Genomic DNA, 22,640 nt, shown 5'->3' with positions numbered 1-22,640 from the left:
TGGCGTCTCCATCTCTCCATCTGGAGATGGTTCAATGTATCTTCCAAGAATAGGGAGATCCTTAGTTAGGTCTGTTCGCCTCCACAAGGTCATCAGTTTAGTCAGCTGAAGTTTCTGACTCCGAGACGTTTTTTTATCTCAAGTGGAGCTTAGGCCTTCATCTAAGCCTTTCCGCTAATTCCACTCCTACACAGAGTTCTCAAGAGGATTAGGACGGATTGGGCCCAAGTCATTCTTGTAGCTCTGGATTTGGCACGGAGAGTCTGGTATCCCGAGCTGGTGCGCATGAGTACAGATTCTCCAATCAGGTTGCCCTTTGGGAGGATCTTCTGTCACAGCATTAGGGCAGGGTTCTGCACCCGAACCAGAAAATACTCTGTCTTCATGCGTGAAGATTGAGCTGCAACAGTTGACAGCTTTTGACCTTACACCCAAAGTCTGCAGTACTACCTTGGTAGACCGGTGTCCCTCCACCAAAACTGTGTACGGCTGCTGTCGGAGCAAGTTTGTGGCATTGTGTACAGGCAGACACATTGACCCTCTCTGCACTCCCTTCCCAGGTTCCATTGTTCATACTCACATTAACCTCGTTACCTCGTTGTATATTCCCCTCCACCCCTTAAGAGGGAAAGTTTTTTATCCGGCAAAGCCTGCGTTGATTTACTTGCAAATGTTGCAGTCTCCCATTGTTTGTATTCAGTTGGCTAAGTTTCTGGCTGGGGCTGTTAGAGTAAAAAAACAGATATTGTGGTGCTGTTGTTGGATAAAGTAACTTGCTTTTAAAAAGCCAGGAAAAAGTTTATATTTTATTTGAAAAATTGATTTTTGAGATGTTTCAATAGAGGTATTTTGGAACTTATTTATCGATTGTAAGATGTATTTTTCTGTTTTGGCTGTTTTATTGATTGTGTTATTGACCGTATATGGATTTGTCTTTTATGGGTTGTGTTCTTAATCCGAAATAAAGAAGACACACATACACGCACGTACACACGCACACGCATACACACACACACATATACGCACACACACACACACACACACACACATATACACACACTCACACATACATACACACACTCACACATACATACATACACACACATACACACACACACACACACACACACACACACACACCTACACACATACACACACACATTCTCTCTCTCTCTCTCTCTCTCTCTCTCTCTCTCTCTCTCTCTCGAACAAGGTACTTACATTCAATAACGCCTTATCTGATAGAGATTCCTTACCGACCTACCCATCCTCCCCATGCTGCCAGCGGATTTCAGAGAAAAAGGTTGTCCCCTTTTAAGTGCCCTAGTTTAACGGACCATTGGTCAGTGTTCTTTATGGCTCCATGCGTCTGACAAGGAAAGTCACAAAAAGAAACTTAACATCTGTGTGCTAGGGTGGCACCTATATAGTCACCATGCACGCCCCTTCCGCGACGCCAAGTGGAGCAGAACAACGCCAGCTACTGATGCATAGGGGTGCTGCTCACAAAACATTTCCGCATCCAGTCTGATGCCTGGGGATTATTGTAATCTGCAGCTCGATGGATTCTCTACTAGATAAGGTGTTACTGAAGGTAGATAATTTGTTCTTAACTGGGGTTACTCTAATTCAGGGATGAAAGCTATACTTTTTAAAGATATTCTAGTAGTGGAATTTCTACAGAAGAATACCATCTGAGGCAGTTTTAGCCACTGCTGTCTGATTGCAACTATAAAGACAAAATGCCCAAGGCATCTGTACCTATGGTTGTATCTCATTATAGAGCAAAACATACTTGAAACCTGTCCTGGGAGATCTTTCTCTACAAACCTGCTGCCTCAAATGTTTATGAATGAATTATATTTCCTTTATGTTAAATCCATTCATGTAGAAAAACACATAACTGTCCTCTTTTGCAGAAGGAACTGGCATATACTTCATCCTTCTCTTTTCTCGCTACCCCATCTGTCCTGTTTGAGAGGTTCTTACTCCCCACCCTTCACACACATGCTGTTTTTTTTTTTTTTAGAATAGAATAGCCTCAAGGAGTTGGTGGTCGCTGTGGCTGCAGGGGTTTTGAAACCGGTCCCCTCTCTATCATTTTTTTATTTATTTAAAAAAATATATATTTTCTCCAGGAGGTGGTGGTCCCTGGGGCAGAAAGTGGGGGGGTGACCTCCACTTCATATTACATTAAAGCCCCGGGGAGTTGGCGGTCACCAGGGCTGCGGAAGGCTTTGTCGTCCTGCATCATATTTGTTAAAAGCCCGGGGAGGTGGTGATCCCTGGGGCTAGGAGGTGGCCCCCGCACCCCACCCCCATTACAAATAAAAGCCCCGGGGAGGTGGCTGTCCCTGGGACTGTGGGGGAGAGGGGGGGTCTAGTAGGCCCCCCACCTCAGTTAAGACCCCCCCTCAGTTATGATTAGTACTACTGGGGGGGAGCAAGCGGATCACCCCACCCGCATTACTTTACTTTAGTGCCCCAGGGGGTGGCTGTCACAGGGGCAACAGGGGAGCCACCCCTGCATTTCTTTTTACAATAGCTATGGGGAGGTGGTGGTTCCCGGGCGGTGGGGGCAAGCACCCCCCCCTCCCTTCCCGGATCTCCATACCCCAGGGCCAGCTCCTACTATGTCTCAAAGTGCCCACCCCCGGAACATAGTGGTTTCCCTGCCTGAACTGGCGTGGGCAGGGAAACCTTTGTTTCTTCTTGCTTGGCAGGAGCAATTACAAAGCTCACACCAAGGGAGAGCAAACATGAAGTTCTCTCCCAGCGGGCGGGAGCATGTAAAATGCTCCCGCCCTGCTGGGAGCAGACTTCAGATCTGTTTCCCTGCCGGCAGTGATGCGGGCAGGGAAACAGATCTGAATATTGCTCCCACCCACAGCTAGAAGCATTTTTAGCTGCTCCCTGTGGGCTGGCGCAATGCCAGCTCCTGCTGGATGCGGGTAGCCGGCTGTGGCTGCGAGGGCCTTGGGGCTCTCCTTGCAGGCCCCAAAGAGGACATAGTGGGTGCTCTGGGTGGGTACAAGGCCATCCAGACTTATTGACCAGACCCAAGAGTTGGGTTCCTTGGGGCCAAAATCAACATTTGGGCACGTGTCACCCCTTTATAATTTGCGGAGCTTCAAGGGATGGGGGTCCCCGGGGCCTATGTCAGCCCAGGAGGGGGGCCATGTGAAGCCCCTTCCACCTTTTAGTAATCATCTGGATCCCAGGGGAAGGGGTCCCTGGGGCTAAAAATGGCCTGGGGAGGGAAGCCCGGGTGGATGTGTTGGCCGCAGGCCAGGCATTGTGGCCAACCGCTCGCTGCCCACGGCAAAGACCCTCCGTGGCATATGGTTGGCTGCATGCAGGGAGTGGTCCTCCTCCAGGCGCCACCCTGCGCCCTCGCCATGTATTGCTAATTTTCCCACATATTACATCAGTCGTGACATCTTCTATGACATCATTGATAATATCACTGCAACATTTACAATAAAATTATTGATGAGAAAACTGAATGACAAGGGCCAGAGTTATAGTTACCCTAGGGCATGAGTTATAGTTTCTTGAGATAAGTAGAACTATAACTGCTGAATTCTGGTGGTTTTGTGTTGTGTGTGCAAAATCTGAACATAACTATAATGTACGTGGAACCTTTGTTTTTTGGGGGGGGGGGGGGTTTGTGTGAATTTCTGAAGTTATTTCTATTTCCTGAGTATAACGTCCCCATAACCTTTGTTTTTATCAGTAAATCTGTTTATATATATATATATATATATATATATATAGATATAGTGTGTGCACTTATGTATATCAATAAAGAGTGTCACCAGGACTCCATACGGGTACCAACCCCGGCTCCAAAAGCTGTAGACATCCTCCATGGAATATTCCCCATCAGAAACACTCTCTGGTGTCTAGTGTTCGGATCTGAGCACAAACCCATAGAAAACTCACATGTGTCTGATAACTCCACACTCAAAGGACCTAGTGTAATGTAAGGATTTTTTCTTGTGTGGTGGCAACTAATGGAAACTTGTTTTGGGAAACAAATGCTGGTAATCTGATTAATATCTTATTTAGCATGTTGTCCTAGTAACCAGTAAGGGCAGTCTGACACTCAATGAGAGAAACCTTAGAGATGTGTAGGTGTTAATATACAATTGTGGTATTTTTTTTTACATATAGCCCATGGGCAGTGCCTGCTAACAGAAGACAGATAGACTAAACCACACCAGCATTTTGCTTTTAGATGCTTTACGAATTCCGAAATGCATTGCTTCCTGTTCACTACTTGTGGGCACCTTTATGATGGGTAGATGTTAAAAACATGTGGTTGCAGTGTTTCCTTACAGCCCAGGGATATCTGTGGCCTAGAGACTTGAAGCCTAAACTGGCTTTTCGCTTGCAGTTCTATTCCAAGTTTCCTGAAGCTCTACACCCATTGTATCGTCAGTGGGCGCCCTGAACCCATAGAAAACTCATATTTTTTTCATTCCCCCACACTCATGAGACCCACAGAAACAAATTTAAGGGAGGTCAAGCCTTGGCATGGATATGTTCATGTGTGAGAAAGACTGGCGGGATCATATGTATGAAACAAAATTGTAGAAAGTCTGACAAACTTCATTTCAGTTTTGACCAAGTAGTCCAGGGAAGTGACTTGCACCAGTAGGTTGCTTGGGGTGTACAGTACTTGTAAATACGAAGTAGTTATAATTTCCATACAGTAATGAGCTTCAGCTCCACTGACAAATGAACTGTGCACCATCAACAGTGATTGAGCCCCAATTTAGTGATCTGTTCTACTATTACATAATAGATTGTGCAGACTAAAGTTCCTAGGAAATCCCACTCACTCCAAAGATTCAGGGCAACATGTCTTTGCTTATGGTTCTGGGATTCCATTTGGTAATTTGGTATGTACAACAAAATATTAAGCATATTTCTTTACAAAATTAAAATATCTCAGTTGTTTGTTATATCTTCAGGCTTCAATGAGATTATTGTGGGTATTGAACCAATACTTAGTCCTGAATTTGCCAAAAAAAAAGTACACTTTTATTAGATCGCTCAAAGACGTACATGCTTGTAACACTCTAAATCCATTAAAAAAATAATTATAAAAAAGCTCTGGCACACAGGTGTTCATACAACGTGACAGTGACAGAGAGCAGTGGTGTTTTTTGGCACTCCTGCTGTTTAAAAAAAAAAAAAAAAAATGTCTTTATGATCTCCGTCATAAATTTAAAATCTACATAATTGTCCCCAGAGGGTTGTAATTAGGCCTATGTCAGTATTGGTGTATGCTAACAACCTAGTGGTCGTTGATGGAACCAAAGTTTGGTTTCGGCTCCAATTAAATTGGCTTGCACAGTACTGTTGAACTAACGAATTGGAAATCAATGTGCAAAAAAAATACGTTACTTTTGGGACACCAATGGAAAAATTGTTTTTGATTCTTGAATGGCGAGAGACTAGACTCTACTCAAACGCTAAAATATTTTGGAGCCACTTTTACGCCTCTGTTGTAATCGAAGTTGAATGCAGCTTTGAATGCCACTAATGTTCTTGCTTTTTGGTAAGTTGGTAAAACTGATAAATGGTGGCCTAACGATAGCTCTATTAGTTAGAGTTTTTAAGGTAGTCTTTGAACCTTTAGATTTGCATGATTATCTAGCTTCTGTTTACAATGTATTCATAATTTTTACTAGAGGTAACTGTTGAGAGAACCTTTGCCTTCCAGTTCTGGAGTTACAGGTTAAGCTGTGCCTACAGTTGTTCACTATCACGAGAGAACCATCCTTCTTTTCAAAGCTTGTCTCGTAGCACTAAACAGACAGTAGAATCTTGTTTTCATGAGTTTTTAAATGGTAAATGAGTCTCTGCTAATTTTTATTGAGATACATTTATTCAACCAGCTACTAAATTTCATTTAGACCTTACATTGGGTAATTATTTAAACCCAGTCCAGGTAAAGGAAGACACTTGATTACAATCCTGTATTCAAGATCCTAACAAAACTAAGAATTATTTCCAACCTTGGTTGGAATGTAAAAATTTGATTTTACTCCTGCGTGCAATAGTACGCGTTTATAAGAATAGGCAAGGCACCCTGCATACAGGTTACTTGAAGTGTGACTGTGTTTTGAAGCGCTTAAACTATTTTTGTCATTTTATTTGTCCAAAATATATGAATTTACACTCAATATTTCTTCCGCTCTATTGCTAATTCCGTAAGAACAGAGGCATATATGCATTTTTTGTCCTGAGAAGTCCATGTGCTGTTTTATTGTTAACTGTTTTCTTGTAAAAAAAAAAAATCCTACAAATGTACTAAGGATTATTTAAAAAGGTTGTCTGTGTACATATTATGATGTTCGTATATTTAGGCTGCAGTAGTTTCGTTGCTAATAATTATAAAACTCTCTCGTCAAATAAAAAGCATAGGCTTAAGAGGTGTCATCATGTCCCTTGATCCATGGTTATAAGCTTGTCCTACTCTGATATCGCTCCCTCAGCATTATCAAAATGTTGTGGTCCGTTGCTGTTTGTTGAGCTACTTGGAACTCTGCAGGCTTATGCCACTGATCTTGTCTTAACTCCCTGTCCAATCAAGTAACAGAAGGTGGTGCGTGGTTGGTTGGATAGCTGAGAGTGTGCAATAAGCAGATGATTTAAAATATCATGTGATTGGCTAAGTGGGAAAGGTGCTTCATTAGGAGATTTTGTATACAGTGACAAGTTCTCCTTGTGTTCTGCGTGTGGTATATGTAGAATACTGTAGCAATCTGATATGAATTGGGTAAAGGTTGGAAATGAAATTGCATTTGCCCATGTTTCTGTTCCATAGTCTTTTCTTGGTTGCGTAGCCTGCTTGGTCTGTTTTCTGCAGGTTTGCTGGCAAAGCAGGCAGTAATCAACATGAGGCATGGTGTCTCAGCGTAGAGTTGTGATATGATGTCTGCATATTCTTTGGGGGCTGTAGATTAGGGATCTATGTTCAATGTGTGAATATTGTAGTGTTTATTGGTATGGGAGTTTGATGAGCTGATGGGAAGGGCTAACCGGATCGTAAGGCATGGTGTTGTGTACCTGATTTTATGTTGTGCTTTGCATTTTGCTCAAACTAATTTAATGAATATATTATGGGAAGTTTCAGCCACGATAGGCTGTTGTTGTTGAAGGCTGAATTCTGTGCATGTGTGTCTGTGTTCCTGGTCTTTATGGAACGTGTTTTGTGTTTTTAGCACAATCCTCTGATGTGGTGATGTTGTTGCTGCGAGTATTACATAGCCCACCAGAGATCTTGATTGTGCTTGCTATGTAAGTTAGGTTTTGTTAAGAGATATTTACATGGTGCTGTATTGCCATTATTGTGGCCTGGCACTGCTGATGGGCTCTGGTTTGTATGCTGGAGTAATTAAGTTTGCCATATAGTATATGATCCAGCTGTATTTGTACTTTGTGTTTAAGGACTGCTTCAAGATAGTGTGAATTCAGAGACACTACAACTCACCTCATCATTCATTACATAAAATAGATCATTTTGTTATGTCAGTCATTAGTTATTCATTGGTATTGATCTGATTTTTATTTATTTATTTTTGTAAAGAAAATTCAATTTTAGTTATGCCTTAAATGGGCCCTATTGAGGTCAGTTTTGCCTAAATTGGGGAGTGTCACTAATTGCACTTGGCAGTTCCTTTTTCACATTGTTAATTAATTCAGCTGACTTTGAAGGTGATGTAGACTGGTAAAGGGAACCAGTGGAGTTCTTTAAGGGTGCATGAAATTCCAAAAGCTTTGATCAGTCAGGGAGTAGTGTGCAGTACTTTTTTCAAGGTTTAGGCCCAGTGTGATTCTGGAATGCTATCGAGCATGTTACCTTTATTCAAGTGAGATGTGGGCAGTTCTTGTACGTCTGTAGAAGCAAAAAGCTTTCACTTTCCAAGGCATGATGAGCTGGTGGAGGTGGCTTGTGTTTTTTTCTTCATTTTTTCATTTTTGTTTTATGTGTTCCCTGAGTTGCAGAGGGTGCTTCTGGAATCTTGTGCAGTTGCTGGGTGAAGCCGTCCTAGCTCATCTCTGGCAGCCAGTGTGGCACAGATTTGTGTTTCTTGCTGCCAATTAGTTGAAACTGTCACCAGGGGATTTCGCTTTAAATACAAATTAGACATTCCGGATTAGATTAGATTAGATTAGATTAGGTTAGATTAGATTAGATTCAGATTCAGCAGTCTTTGAGCTCTTTATCTAGTGTGATCTTTAGGTGAATTGAATATTGTCTGCATTCTGATGGATCTTGATGTTTTTGAAGGGCTGGGTGACTCTCTGAACTCAGCAGGTTGCCAGTGTGAGGATGGATATTGAGAAGTTCATCTAGATGAGCTGAAATAAGTTGCTCAGTTATGAACCACTAAAAGCAATGCCATGAAAACACATTTTTCAGTTGAACAGTTGCTTGACTGTTTAAGGCTACAAGGTTCTAACCTTATGAGGTGAGATGTGATTGCCTTTATTGAGTACTTTGTCTACTTGGATGGCAGCTTTGCAATGTTGCATTGGGATCTGTAAGCGGGGATGGTAATCATGGAGTAGTGTGTTCTTGAGTTGAGAGGCAACTTTTTTACAATGACCTCCTTCAGGAATGATAGGTGTCTCATGGGTTGGTATTTGGTCAGGTCGCCAGAATTTCTGATCCTTCAGGTGGGTCAGGATTAGTCCTTTGAGGAAGATGGCTTGGGTGAGGGAAATTGATAATGTAAAGGAAGTTGGACATACTACTTCTCTAATAGTTTTACATAGTAAACAGGAATGCATTCACTCGATTGATCTTTATAATAAATTGTATAATAGGTTTCCTCTGTATTAGTCCCTTGTACCACATTTATGCAAAGGAAATGATAGTTTTTCTGGTTTACAAGATTGCAGTTTTAGTTATCCAGACAGCGTCTGGATAACTAAAACTGCAATAAACAAAGAGTGTATTTTTGTGGGATAATGTGCATTTGTTATTTTATATAGCGAAATAATGTGCTGCACCTTTGTACAAGTTGCATTTCTTGCGTTTTCAGGTAAAAACTCAAAGCTTTATTGGCTACTCTGCTAAAATCTACCTCAACATTCTGTTATGTCCTTCCACAATTTTACAGCCAAAATAAAATATTATCAAGTCAACATTTGACAGTAGTTTCCACCTTACTTTTAAAAATGTGCAACATTGCAATTTAATATCGAGGGTAAAGGTATCTCTGTCTTATGTTGTTTGTTACCAAATGCGATTTGTACCAATTAAAGAGGATGCCAAATCCAATCCTCGTTAATTATTGCAAACTACATTCAATGTCAAAGATCGTTATACTCCTTTAGCCTTGCTCTAGCTCTATTTTAGGAAGGGCAGACTTGGACATGCCCAAAATGAAATGCAAACCATTTCACGTATCTGTGGTAAAGGGTAGGAATCAGTAAACATTTTCACATTAAGTCCTCTCTCATTAACACTTATTCCGAGGCTGTCATTCTCTTTGTGGGATAGAAAAAGGGTAATACCCACTTGAACGACTCCACCTCTTCATGTGTGTTTCAGTACTCCAACCTGGTTTAATGTAGTTTAAGGATTAGTCTCCATGCCAACACACACTCCCCTTTTCACCACACATCGTTAACAACAGATTTATTTCTTTATGTCGCCCCATTGTTAAAAATATCTACTAAGAAAAATCCAGTTGCCTTCAGATGGTCCTAGAACAGCACTCCATTAAAGGTTGCGGCTTCCAATTTTTCCATAAAGGAGTCCTCCAGGATTGTCATATATATTGAGACTTAGATGAAATTGTCAACGACTTCATAGTTATTTCTGCAATACATTTTGTGGATGTGCATTCTGGTGGTACGTTACTACTTTAATTCACTTATAGCACACAGGCATATTGTATCCATACTATTATTCTCAGTGCAAAGTATCCTACGTTTCATTGTTCTCTACTCCCTGAACAAATTTTAATAATGATCCTTCCTTTCCGCAATTCCCAGACATCCTTTAATACACACTACAATGCTTCACGTTTCTCGCTGCCGTGTTCATTGATTTTGCCTTCTGCTTTATCATTCGCCCTGATGATGACTTCAGATATATCACCCATAATCTTTCCTGGCTATTCAAATTTGGACACATCCAGCGCTAGAAAAAAGATCGTAAATGAGCAGAGGCAATCTTTCTTAAAACTGCCCTAAATTCATCCTCCTTTTCCGTGCCTCCATGTTTTTTGGTGGCGTTTTAAAGCCATAACGTTTTCTGGTTTAACATGTGCAACTAAGCCTAAAAATCGCCACCCTAATTAATCAAGTTCATGCACCTCTACCATAACGTCTATCACTGTTGGGGTTCAGGGCATTTTGCGGCTTTTATCAGTGTATTTTATTTATTTATTTTATTTTCTACATATAGTGTATCAGCATTCCCTTCCAACGTAGGAGTCATAAATAAATGTTCTACACCTTCCAAGGCATTGGTGGATCGACTTCCATAATAGTATTAGTATAGTAATAATTGTATTTTGGGTTTTACTAGGAGCAAGACTTTTCAGATTAGAGTCGTTAAGGAAAACCGGGGCTAGACAACAACATTGATAAGGCAACCAAACATTAAGAAAAAAAATCTGTTTTAGTTGGCCATGTTACATTTGAAGAGTTGGCTCTATGAACTAATGCGCTGATACCAAAAAGAGAAGCTCTTTCTTTAAGACCAAGTAGGGCGAAGGGCCCATGCCAGCAACCCAGATTAACTGCATCTGTAACCGTTTTAAAGGTAGTTCACTTCCTTGCATGCTACACTAGGTAGGCTCACCTATGTATTCCATGACCACATAAGCTGGTGGCATCCATATGGATCGTGATTGCACAAGCTCGAGATCAGCAGTTACTGCACTGGACGACCTACTGCAGTCATAAAACAAGTTATATTTAGTTTCAGTAAAAAAGTTATTGAAAGTGGTAGAAATAAATCAACTTCCAACACCAACCATAATACTTGTCAGCACTGTCATTTGTGAAACATTGGTCATCAGAGAGAGTATCCGAGTTCCAATGCTTCTCGGTGGATACCAGTCGTGAAAAGAGCTTCTCGGCATTGAAGTGTAATGATAGCTGTGCAAATTAAGAGAATAATAGACTTTAGTGGGATGAATAGGCTTTACCATGGCAGGAAGGCACAATACTGCATACCTCCATCTCCTGCCCCCTCACTCCCCCGCCCACCCCCCCGTCCCCAAGATCCTCCCATAGGTCCAATCCAGAATCAATTCCCACATATAGCGGCACACTCATTCACTTCACTCAAGCTCTCACTCTCTTTTATCTAACAATGACAGGACTAGAAGCAAAGCTGTATTTTAGTGGATAGGAAGTATTTGAGTTTACGCTCACCCTCTCCCCAGAATAACACTAGTTCACCCTCTCCCCAGAAAAACACTAGTTTGTTGGCTACCTAAGGCAGGAATCAGGCTTTGGTAGCAGCTTGGTTGGACATTTTTGTGGGGTATAGTTGGCTCTGACTTTCTTGTTTACTTGCTCTTGGGCATTGGCCTCTCGTTTGTGCTAGAAATAGAAATGTAAAGGAGATTATAAAACGGATCCATTACATTTCACCATATGTGAGTAAAACGCATTTCAAACCTTCTGGTAGAGCTTCTCACAAAAAATTGAATCCATGCGTGTAGTGCAGGACTTTGTGAAGAAAGTTCCAGAAGATTAAATCCGTTGTGCACCATCCGACCCCATCCCACGGTGTCCTCAAATTATGATCTCAGCTGATAGTATTCCCTTTGGAGGACGCCTGGCTCTTATCAAGGAGCATGCTAAGAGGAGATGGGTACTCTACTCAGCACGAAAGGAAATTGGTTTGTGCTGGTTTTCACTTGGACGGATACATTGCAGTTAAGGGGAGAGAAAGCTATCAAAATTGTGCACTTAAAAATTGATGGGGGGTCATCCCACCTAAAATGATGTGGCTTATATGACCGATTTGTTTATTTGTGTTGGTGACACACATACGGACCTCTTAAGTTACAGATTATTTTGCTCAGATATTTGTGTGTTCAGTTCTCCGTGATTAAATTGAATTTATGGTGCGATCCTGCCTCTTTCTTGTTAAGCCTTATTTTTTCTTCTGTAGCATGCAAGTCTGTAGGGATGGCTATTTAGCTTAGCTCGGTCATTTATCATAGCAGTTTTCCAGGCTAAAATCTACTGTCAATGGCTGTAATTTCAGTGCTCTCATGTGTGCTATTACAATTTTTATTAGTTTGCAATTCTTAATAAAAATTAAAGCAGCAAAAAACTATTTGTAAAACATGAATGCTGCTGTTGAAAATGTGGCTTTCAACATTACCTCGCACAGTGATTTTTGTCCCGTCACCACTTAACAGAGTGGCTTACCACTCAGCTTCAACTTAAAACGGGTGGGAATCGAGAATGAGTATATGAGGATTTGCAGATGCACAGAAGTTTGTAATGGCCACAGTGTTGTGGAAAATGTTGACCGTGTCCAGCTGTTATCGTTTGTGTTAAAAATGATCGTCTTGATATTGTTTCTGCTTTCTTTTCCCCTCCTCCTCAGTAAAACCCTGCAGCGAAATCGGAAAGTGGGAATGGGACGCAAGAAGTTCAATATGGACCCTAAAAAGGTATGTCACCAGGTTCTGGACTAGTGCCCCAAGTCTCTCCCCCCCCCCCTCCCAACAGTACTTCATTGCCCTCTTAGCCTACTTTATTTCTTGCGCTCCCTGCCTTCTTTGTGCTTTCTGTCCCCTAACAGATTGTCATTAGTTCTTGTTCCCGAGGCCTTATTGTTTTGTTTTTTGTTTTAGTTTTTTTGTTAATCCCCTCTGATGTCATCTCTGAACTGTGTGCCCTCTTATTCTTTGTGTTTTGTCCCTCTGGTTCTCGGAATGGGTTGTGCCCCTACACTCAGCTTCGTAACCCTAACATTTCTCTGTGCTCCATGTCCCAGTTGGCCCTATTTTTGGTTTGTGAACCTCCTATTTATGGCATGTTTTTTTGATGCACTTAATGCCCCTCCTGTGTACTTTGTGCCCTCCTGGTCATCTTGGTTCTCCTCGAAGTCCACCCCTCCCATCGTGTGTGCCCCACTCCTAGGCGCTGGTGGTACTTTGGTTCACCTTGTACTCTGGTTATTTCATAGTGACGTATCCACCCACTCCTTTGTGAGCCTTCCAGCCTCTTTGTGCCCCGCTCTCTTGGTTTTTTGCGCACCCCGTGGCTTTCTGGTTCATGCTCACGACCATCTTGTTTTGTGGGCCTTAAGTCCTTTGTCCTGCTGTGTCTGTTCACTGTTCACGGCAGTTCCTCTCCGGTACGTTGTGTCTTCCTTTCTATTCCCTGTATCCCAGTCCCTTCCCTCGTTACTTGGTATCCGCACTCGCGCCCCTCAGTTCGTGGTGCAATAACTTCGAACCCTCTCCTGTTCTGGCCTCTGCTGTGGCTCCATCCCTAGCTTTTCTGCACAAGAACACCCCCCCCCCCCCCCCCCCCCCCGATGCATCCTTTATCTGCTTCAAATCAACACGCGCCCTGCCTCTAGTTTACTGTGTTTTATTTTTGATGCAGTTTGCTGCTGTGAGAACAGGAGGTTTCACCATGTGCCTCCTGATCATATGATTTGCTTGCTCTGTTTGGATGTTTTGAAACCTGCTAATTGTAAACATTAGACAGCTTTACGACCCAAGTAAATTGACTTGGTGTCTTCCCGTTGTTGGTAGTTAATCTGGGTGGGAGTGGGTTCGGACGCCAGTTTGTTCTGCATAGGAGGATCCGAGAAGCAGGAGTACAGCTAGCGAGATTTCAAGACCATGCAGGACCACCCTACACATTGTCCGCGAGACTTCTTCATGTCCTCTTGTTCTGAGTGATGCGATTGTTTGCAGTCGGTCCTGATAATCCGGGGAGTGTGGTAATTTCGCAAACGCTCCATTTTTCCTATGCACATTTTGCAAACCAATGCCTCGTCAAATTTGCACGGAAAAACCTTAGGAACGAATTAAAATATGCAAAATTTAGATGCAGTAACTCCATTAGTGCACCTCATACCCTCTTCCTAACTGGAAAACTAGGAATGGAAACGATAAAATAAAACGCAAGGTGCAGTAATGAATCAGCTCCTGGGTTACTTCACTGCTTTGTAAATCTGAGAATCAAAACAAGACCCATTACTCTTGCCGCTCCCAGAATTGTGCTGTACCCTACCTTTCCAAATTAAAGAACACCTCGTCTTCAACAGTTGCGGATTCTTGCAACCATCTGTTATCAGAAATGAAAACCTATAATCTGGACATTGCCGGAGTACATTGCTGGTGGTGTTACGTATAACGTGCATTACGATCCCCGTTTTGGCCTGCCAGATTTTCAGTGCACATCCTCAATTTTCTTCCCCAAGCGTCTCACCCAACAAAGGTGAGAAAAATCAATCCACTTTGTGTGCACGCCCGTAATGGCGCTTTTTTCAAGCATTCTAAACGCACAGCAGGTCCTCCTTCTGTACTGAACTGACTGCTGTTAACAAAACATGACTTATTGTGCCAGTCAGGCGATCACCCTGCGCTTGGCATCATGGTGGTGGGACTGGTGGTTTGTATTGATGGTTAAACCTTGTAGCTTGGCTGATCTTTTTTGATCTTTTGTCGTTTTCCTTTCTCCGTGTCCTACCTATTCTTAGTACGACACTGGTCCTCCGGGAAAATAGGATCTCTTTGCAATAAACTCTAGCGTGCCTAAAATAGAGGCTGATTAGCATCCATTTCTACCACTCAGTATAATTGGAAGAAAGCTGTTTAAGATTATAGCGTGTGCTAAAAGAGGAAAACTTGTTTCACTGATTTGTCTCTCAATTCTATTTTGTGCTGTAACTCGCAGCAAAAGGCAAACCGACATTATAGCACTTGTAAGGAAATGAGGGGGTGGCCATCAAAATAGACAGTGAAGTCGGTGTTACAGGTCATGGAGAATGGTGAGGAAAACTTAGCAGAGGATACTTTTTATGCAGCAAGTTTTTCTAGGACAAACACACAGGCATCTGAAGTCCTTTTTTAGGTTGAAGCTTACCAGTCAGTGCCACACCACACCATGCATACTCCACACTGAAGCACTCTATGCCACCCCACTCCACTCTCAGACACTCCATGCCACTCTACTCCATTCTGCTCCGCTGTATGCCACTATCCACCCTATGCCACTCCACCTTGCGTCAGTCCACCCTGAGCCCCTTCACCCTAATGTGCTCTCCGCCACTTTTTTACACCCTAATATTTAGCCATGCCAAACAGCGCCACGCTTCTGTACAGCTAAAACCTTGTCAAAGCCAGTAGCTCTTCCATAGGTGAGACCTATTGGCTTTGCCAATGCTTGTTTCTACAGTGTGGCTTGTGCATACAAGATGGTCAGATAGCACCTTTGACTTAAGTTGGTTGACCCTAGCTTTCTTGACGCATTATCAAGTGTTGAATCAATTGGAATTCATTACTATCAAATAGACCGCTGTGTTGTACCTTTATTATATGTTGACTAGTGAGAAGCCACATCTCAGGCAGGTCCACTTTTAGAACACATCGGCCAGGACACCCTTTTGAAAAGGGTGATGACCGTTTTAGTACAGTGGAGCGTACATTTGCACTCCTACTGATTGTCCAGACAAAGAAGAAACGAGTAACCTTCGATTGCCTCTAGCTGGGCACACCTTTGCACACTATTTTTTTTAAATCAGAGGCCTGATCGATTTTGTCCCCTAAACTTTAGTTATTTGTTAAATGTTTAGCTCCGCAAAGACACTGCTAGGTGGTTGTTGATGTTAATAGCTGTGCAAGCCATGTGGCTGCCTTTCGAAACAGATTTGTCTTTGTTTTTCAGCCACAGTTAAGACTTGGCATAAACACATGCCAGAATAGAAGGGCACACACAAAAATCCGCTTCCACTGAAAATTCTCCTCTAAACAAACACGTTACTTATTTTCAGTATTGCTCTCTTATGGATTCTTCTAACTACACTCCTCACCTTAGAAGTACCCCTAGGAGCTTGACGTGATCCAGAGATGTTTCTCAGCAGTGCCCTTGCCTGCCGTAGGTGGCATCACGCGACTTTGCGTTGGGTGTGTCCCTTTTTTGGAGTGTCATAAGCTCCAAAATGCAAGTCTAAGTTCCTTTCTTTCTGTGCCTTCCAACATTCTTCCAGAGCATGCATCCTCGATTTTTCTCATTCTGACAGACTTTTCCAAAATGTTTCCAGTGTGCAAGGGACATGTCTCCTCCTAAAAAGACAGGTTTTAAATGCTGCATGGACTTCCACCGACCAACGTCAGTGACAAACCTATACAAGTATGTGTCAGGTAGGGTGACAGATTTGCTCAGATGAATCCGAAGGTCATCCAGGCCCATGAGGACAAAGTCTGCTGCTGAGCACCATAGGAAAGCTGAAAAGACCTGGTCTCGCATGTGTTCTTGATCCCAAGAAAGGTCGTTAACCGATTCCAAGTTTTCAGGTAAGTTGAAAATGAAGAACCATGTCAAACAAAACATGGCCCCCCCGCCCCCAACACCCTCAACAAAAGTTACTAGTGATGCCAGGGTACCGCCAAGTCTCAGTCTTGGTCCCTCATTTCAGAACTGATCCTCACACTAGTCCTGATCTAGCCATAGTTGCTAATGACATAAGCAACGTTGCAACTAATTAAAGTCTTAAAAGAGGCTAAGTTGCTGATCTGCGGATCCTTTTTGATCCTTCTGGCGCACTTCTGAGCCCCATGGATCAAACGAGGTCTCCAGTCTGTTTTTCACCAGTGGATCCATCCCGAACGCCAGCTGTGCCTCACGACCCTGTTCCAGGGTCTGCCACAGCTCCTTGGCTGATGCCTGCTTCGATTCCCAATACAGTACAGAGACCTGCACTGGGGCCCAGAATGTTAACACCATCAGCATCGCCAGCAGAGGACCCCATAGCTCTTTTGAACCCTCAAGCAAATCTACCACAACCTCGTTTTAATGTTGCACCCATTACTTGTACAGTCTGATTCTAATATGCTTCCTTTATATTATAGAATCTTGGACCTGGAGCACAACATGATGACTACGATGACAAATACCCAACTATATGACAACGTGAACCTATATCTGGCCCTTGAAAAGGCCAATGAACTTGATGCCTCGTCTGACACTGACCTCCACGCTCTACCTGGAGGGCGGCAGAAGTACTTGACTTTCGGCTTCTCTCAGTGGAGGTAAAAAATCAATGTACTCACTGAGGCTCTGCAGCCAGGACAGGTCTCCTTAGAACCACTACTGCCTTTTAATGAGACATTGACAGGCACAATTTGGGCACCTGGACAAAGCCGGGATTGTGTCCTCCTGTCAATCACCAAATAGCCAGGGGATACTTACAAAAAATCGCATCAGAACAGGTGATTTAATAATCCTCATTGCTGGAAGATGCTCTGCCCCACCTTGGGGTGTAACTGCAGTTCATTATCCAACCAGCACTGCTGGCTGAGTTTGTCTGCCCTGGTGTTCAAAGAGCCCGCCAGGTGATTCACGACCGGGTAGATGCCCTGGTTATTCAGTAACCTCCAGAAACAAAGTGTTTCCTGGCACAGGAATCAAGACGACACCCTATTTTGCTTGTTGCAGTACCACATGCGGGTATTGTTGTCTATGCGAACCTGAACCTGTCTCCCTTTGAATGGATGGTAGGAAGGCTTTTAACACCAGATGGCCTACACCTTCAACGGATTGATGTGTAGATCGGTCTAAGCCGAACACCAGAGCACTCTTATCGCCACCTCTTGCATGTTTAATGCTCATTCAAGTAGTGACCTATCGGCCACCACCCTCCGCTTTAAGGGGAACAAGGAGATGGGTCTGCTGCACTCTTTCTCAGTCTCCTCAGAAACCTGAATGGAATCGGATAGGTTCCCCTGGTGCTGGGCCCATTGAGACTTCAGCTTTCACTGCAGAGCCACATATGTCACCTGCCATAGTTGACGACCAGGATGGCAAGAGGCTCAGAAGACTCGGAGCCACCCTCATGAAGTCCCGGTACCAGGGCTAAAACACGAAGATCATAACTCAAATGTCTTGGACTCGTTGTGATAGAGGAAAATCACCAAAAAGCAATGTATCCAAGATGGCTACAATGAAGGGAGCCCTTGTGAGGAGTTGTGTGACTTTGGCACACGATAGTCAATTCCAGCAAAGTTGGGAGGTTTGCCATCATTTGAAGGTTGTTGACTACCGACTATGGCGAGCTTGCCTTCAACAGCCAGTCGAGATAGAGGAAAACTGGAATCCCCATCCCCTGTAAGGTGTTCTACCTCTGCCATGGACACATAAAAAGCTTTACACATTAGCCCTACATACCTTAACCTCCGCATAAATGTTGACCCACCTACCAGATTCCTCCGCACAGCTGGACTCCTACGCTCTCCCCGAATAGGCAGAACCAGATCCAGTGCGTGTGTCTTATCCTCCCTTGCTCCTAAAGCCTGGAACAATGTTCCTCGTGCACATCAGAGCATCCTCTTGTTCAATTCTTGAATTCTGCAAGAGTATGAAGACCTAGCTCTTCTCCAAATAGGCCCATAATGCGTCTGCCTCAGCACCAGGGTACTCTTCCATGTGAGCTGTGCTCTATACAAATACACATATCATTACTTGTGTGAACACCCCGAGGGCACTGGTGAGGCTGAAGGGAAGCACAGCAAACTGAAAATGCTCATGGCCCACTTTGAACCACAGATGGTGTAGGTGGGGCTGCAAGATGGGTACTCTAAAATAGGCAACCCGCAGGTCCAAATCCACCATTCAGTTGCTTGGATCCAGGGCAGACAGAAGCTGGGCCAGTGGAAGTAGCTTGAATTTGTTCTTCCGCAAGAAGGTGTTTAGAGGGCAGAAGTCTAAAATAGGGTGACAGCCAATCTATATTTCTGTCTTTATTTCTGGGGCAGAAAGAGCTTGCATTTCTTGGCGCAAAATGGACAGGTGCTCTCCTGAGAGATGCTGTGAGTGGGTTGGAGGTGTGGTGGGTCTAAAAAGATATGGCTGGGTGTATACCTGTTGAACGATTGAACCATTTTCATTGACTGTGATGAATGACTCAGATGGTTTGTCACTACCACAAAAAGCAAATCACAGGAGCTGGGCCTGCAACCGGGCAGAAACCTCCTAGAAGAAAAAATGCCAAATATGCAGGAGTTTTTAGTACAGTCTAGTTGTATGTCATGCCCTTGAGGTAGGATAGATGATAGTCCTGTGCAGGCAGAAGTGTACCTAAAGCATCCTAGGAAAGAGAGGTTAGATCTTTACTAAATTTGTGTATTGCTGTAAAATTTATATAGCACGTCATGCCCTTTTAGAAGCACTAAAAAAGTATGTTAAAATTGATTCTTGGGCAATATAAAGATGAGAAGTCAGTTTTTAAAGTTCTTTCTTTGTTTCATTTGTTTGTCCTTTCTTTGATATAATCAAGCAGCTCTCTTGGACATAAGGGCCCATATTTATACTTTTTGACGCTAAACTGCGCTAACGCAGTTTAGCGTCAAAAAGTTTTGCGCCGTCTAACGCCATTCTGAAGCGCCATGCGGGCGCCGTATTTATGGAATGGCGTTAGACGGCGCAATCAGACCGGCGCTGCCTGGTTTGCGTGGGAAAAAACCACGTAGACCAGACAGCGCCGGCGTAGGGGGAAAATGGCGCATGGGCGTCTTAAAATGGGGCAAGTCAGGTTACGTCGAAAAAATCGTCTTAACCCGACTTGCGCCATTTTTTAACGACGCCCATCCCCCATCAACATGACTCCTATCATTGTAAAGATAGGAGTCATGCCCCCTTGCCCAATGGCCATGCCCAGGGGACTTCTGTCCCCTGGGCATGGTCATTGGGCATAGTGGCATGTAGGGGGGCACAAATCAGGCCCCCCTATGCCACAAAATATTATTAAAAAAAAAAAAAAAAAAAACTTACCTGAACTTACCTGAATGTCCCTGGGGTGGGTCCCTCCAGCCTTGGGTGTCCTCCTGGGGTGGGCAAGGGTGGCAGGGGGGGTCCCTGGGGGCAGGGGAGGGCACTGTGGGCTCATTTTGAGCCCACTTGTCCCTTAACGCCATGCCTGACCCAGGCGTTAAAAAGCGGCGCAAATGCGCCGTTTTTAGCCACGCCCACTCCCGGGCGTCACTTTTGCCCGGGAGTATAAATACCACGTAAAGGCCTGGGAGTCATTTTTTAGACGGGAACGCCTCCCTTGCATATCATTAACGCAAGGAAGGGGTTCACGCTAAAAAATGACGCACATTCCGGGAACTTTGGCGCTATTCGCCTCTAACGCCATAGTATAAATATGGCGTTAGTTGGCGTTAGTTTTGCGTCGAAATTGCGTCAAAAAAAACGACGCAATTTCGGCGCAAACGGAGTATAAATATGGCCCAAGGTTCTTTGTGAGAAGGTACAGAGGCGGCAGATTTTGCAGATAGTTGAGGTCTCTTCCAGCTGGCCTTGTGCATAGCAGACACAACTTTGAAATGAACGTTTTATTATACTGAAAGCCAATAGTTATTTTGAAGCCCTGGTGGCATGTGTACATTTGAGATTTAAACACATTCTCGCCACCTGAATCTGGATGTTTTTCAATTTTTATATTTGTGACTTGTGTAAGACTTCAGTGACTATGATCAGGGCCACTGGAATTATGTGGCGATGAGGACTAAATAATGTGACAGGATTGACTTAAGTTATGTAGCACAATGTGCCACGTTATGCTGCAAAATTAGCATATTTTGTGAGTGTTGCTTATTTTTCTGAATACTTTGTTGTTAGTTTGAGAAGGGATGCTGCACATCTTTGGCATGCGTCCTTCATCTTGCGTGCCTTCTGGCCCCAAGGATTCGCAGGGGCATCCTGACAGATCAATCTTTGGTGCTGTCTGTGCCCTTTGAACCTGATTCGGGTTCCCCAACGTAGTCTGTGCCAAGTTCAGTTCAACATATTGTGGCAACAGACTCTGAGCTGAATTTGTCTTGACCTTGTCCAAGGCCGCACCAAGATCCTGATGTGTTGCAGCCAATACTCAATCCCTCAGGCACAGCCACTCTTCCATTACACGCATTTGTGCTGACACTGCACCAACTTCTTCGCTCTGACTCCGACTGGAGGCAGTCATATGGAGATGACAGTGGAGGGAATAGAGAGGAGTTTGCCCAACTGTATGATGAGGGTAATTCGTACACTGATCTGCATGACTCGGGTGTGTTGGAGACCTCTGTTGGTTCACCGCACCCCCTGACCAGCAACGGAGGAAAATAGGTCCTTTGGGGGGGTACCATTAGAAGGCTGCTGAAGCTCTTGACCTCCACTTCCCCAGTATTGAGGCAAAAATAAATGTTTTTACTGAAGTCCTTCTTCTGCCTTGTCCGGCACTGACCAAACCTCTCCTACTCTTCAGTGAGGCTCTCACTTAAAATATGCTCTGTCTAGAACTTCTGTAAGGTAGGTACATGGCATGAGCGCACACGTTCATGAAGCAGTATTGCCTTGACAGGTCTGCCGGAATGGGCATTAAGTTAGCCCTTTTGGTCCTGGAGGTCTTGTAGTCTGAGCCAACCCAAAGATCCTCCTCCTTGGGGGATACTGCTTTCGTATCTGTTGACAAGGTGAGAAGTATCCATCAGAAGAGCAACTTACTTACGCTTGGCAAGTAACTGTACAGTTGCCTTTGCTTGGATTTGGCCGGTCTGCTCAATAGACACTTGATCAGCTCTTTCTTTTTTTTTTCTTTTTCCTAGTTATAGAGGATTCTTCCTCTGAGAATGTTGACCAATGTGGTGGACTGTTCCCTTTTCAATTCTGTCCACATTTAACGCTAAAAATCTGTAGTTTTATCAGCAGTGTGATCTGTAACCTCTGCCTTTCTCCAGGACACCAGAAGTGGAACTGAAACCTCTGCCTGACCTCCTTTGGAAGAAGACACTCTAGTACCGACAAGAGAGGGAGGCGCAGGACACATTCAAGGATTCAACTTCAGTCCCTGTCAGACACTCAAGACCTCTTTGGGGGAACAGGATGTTCTCAGCCTTGAGGAAGAATTGCAGGGGTTATTGTTTGAGGCCTCCAATGAAGAGCCCGGCCTTTTGAATTTGAAGCAGACAGGGTCTCCTACAAAGAAGGTGCAAAGGTGTGTGCAAACTGATCCATGGCACGGGGGGGGCAGAGGAACGCACCATCACAAAAGCCTGTATGACTGGGAAGCACCATCACAAAAGCCTATATGATTGGGAAGCACTCCACCCCCAAGACAGTCCGGCATCCAGCCATAAACTTGCTAAAAAGAAAACTACGGACCCACCACTTTACTCTGGCCTCGTTTGCAGCCGAGAAAAGGTTTTGGAGCTGAGACACCTGACACGTACCCCTCACACTTAAAGAGCACCAAGTCTTCTTCGGAGCTTAAAACACCCCAGACGAGAGCGAAGTCAAATTCGAGGCTGAAAATCCCTCTTACACCCAGCTGGAAGGCCTCCGTTTTGGAAAGACTGGTGGAGAGCTCGATGTCTGGCAAAATGGCTTTATTTACTCGTACGTGGGCTGAATCACAACAAAAC

At 43.8% G+C, this 22,640-nt stretch overlaps 1 protein-coding gene across 1 annotated transcript in view; it reads left to right on the top strand.

The window, feature by feature from the left end:
- CYTH2 (cytohesin 2) overlaps window positions 1-22,640 on the top strand; it is a 194,748-nt gene that overhangs the window by 89,925 nt on the left and 82,183 nt on the right. The window contains exon 3 of the mRNA XM_069200692.1: window positions 12,608-12,674. Within this exon, the coding sequence (XP_069056793.1) occupies window positions 12,608-12,674 (67 nt within the window). The remainder of the gene's footprint in view (window positions 1-12,607; window positions 12,675-22,640) is intronic.

The sequence above is a fragment of the Pleurodeles waltl genome, chromosome 7 (assembly GCF_031143425.1).
Source record: "Pleurodeles waltl isolate 20211129_DDA chromosome 7, aPleWal1.hap1.20221129, whole genome shotgun sequence".
Classification (NCBI taxonomy): Eukaryota; Metazoa; Chordata; class Amphibia; order Caudata; family Salamandridae; genus Pleurodeles; species Pleurodeles waltl.
Note: the sequence above shows the minus strand (reverse complement) of the source record. Positions and strands in the feature narration are given on the sequence as shown.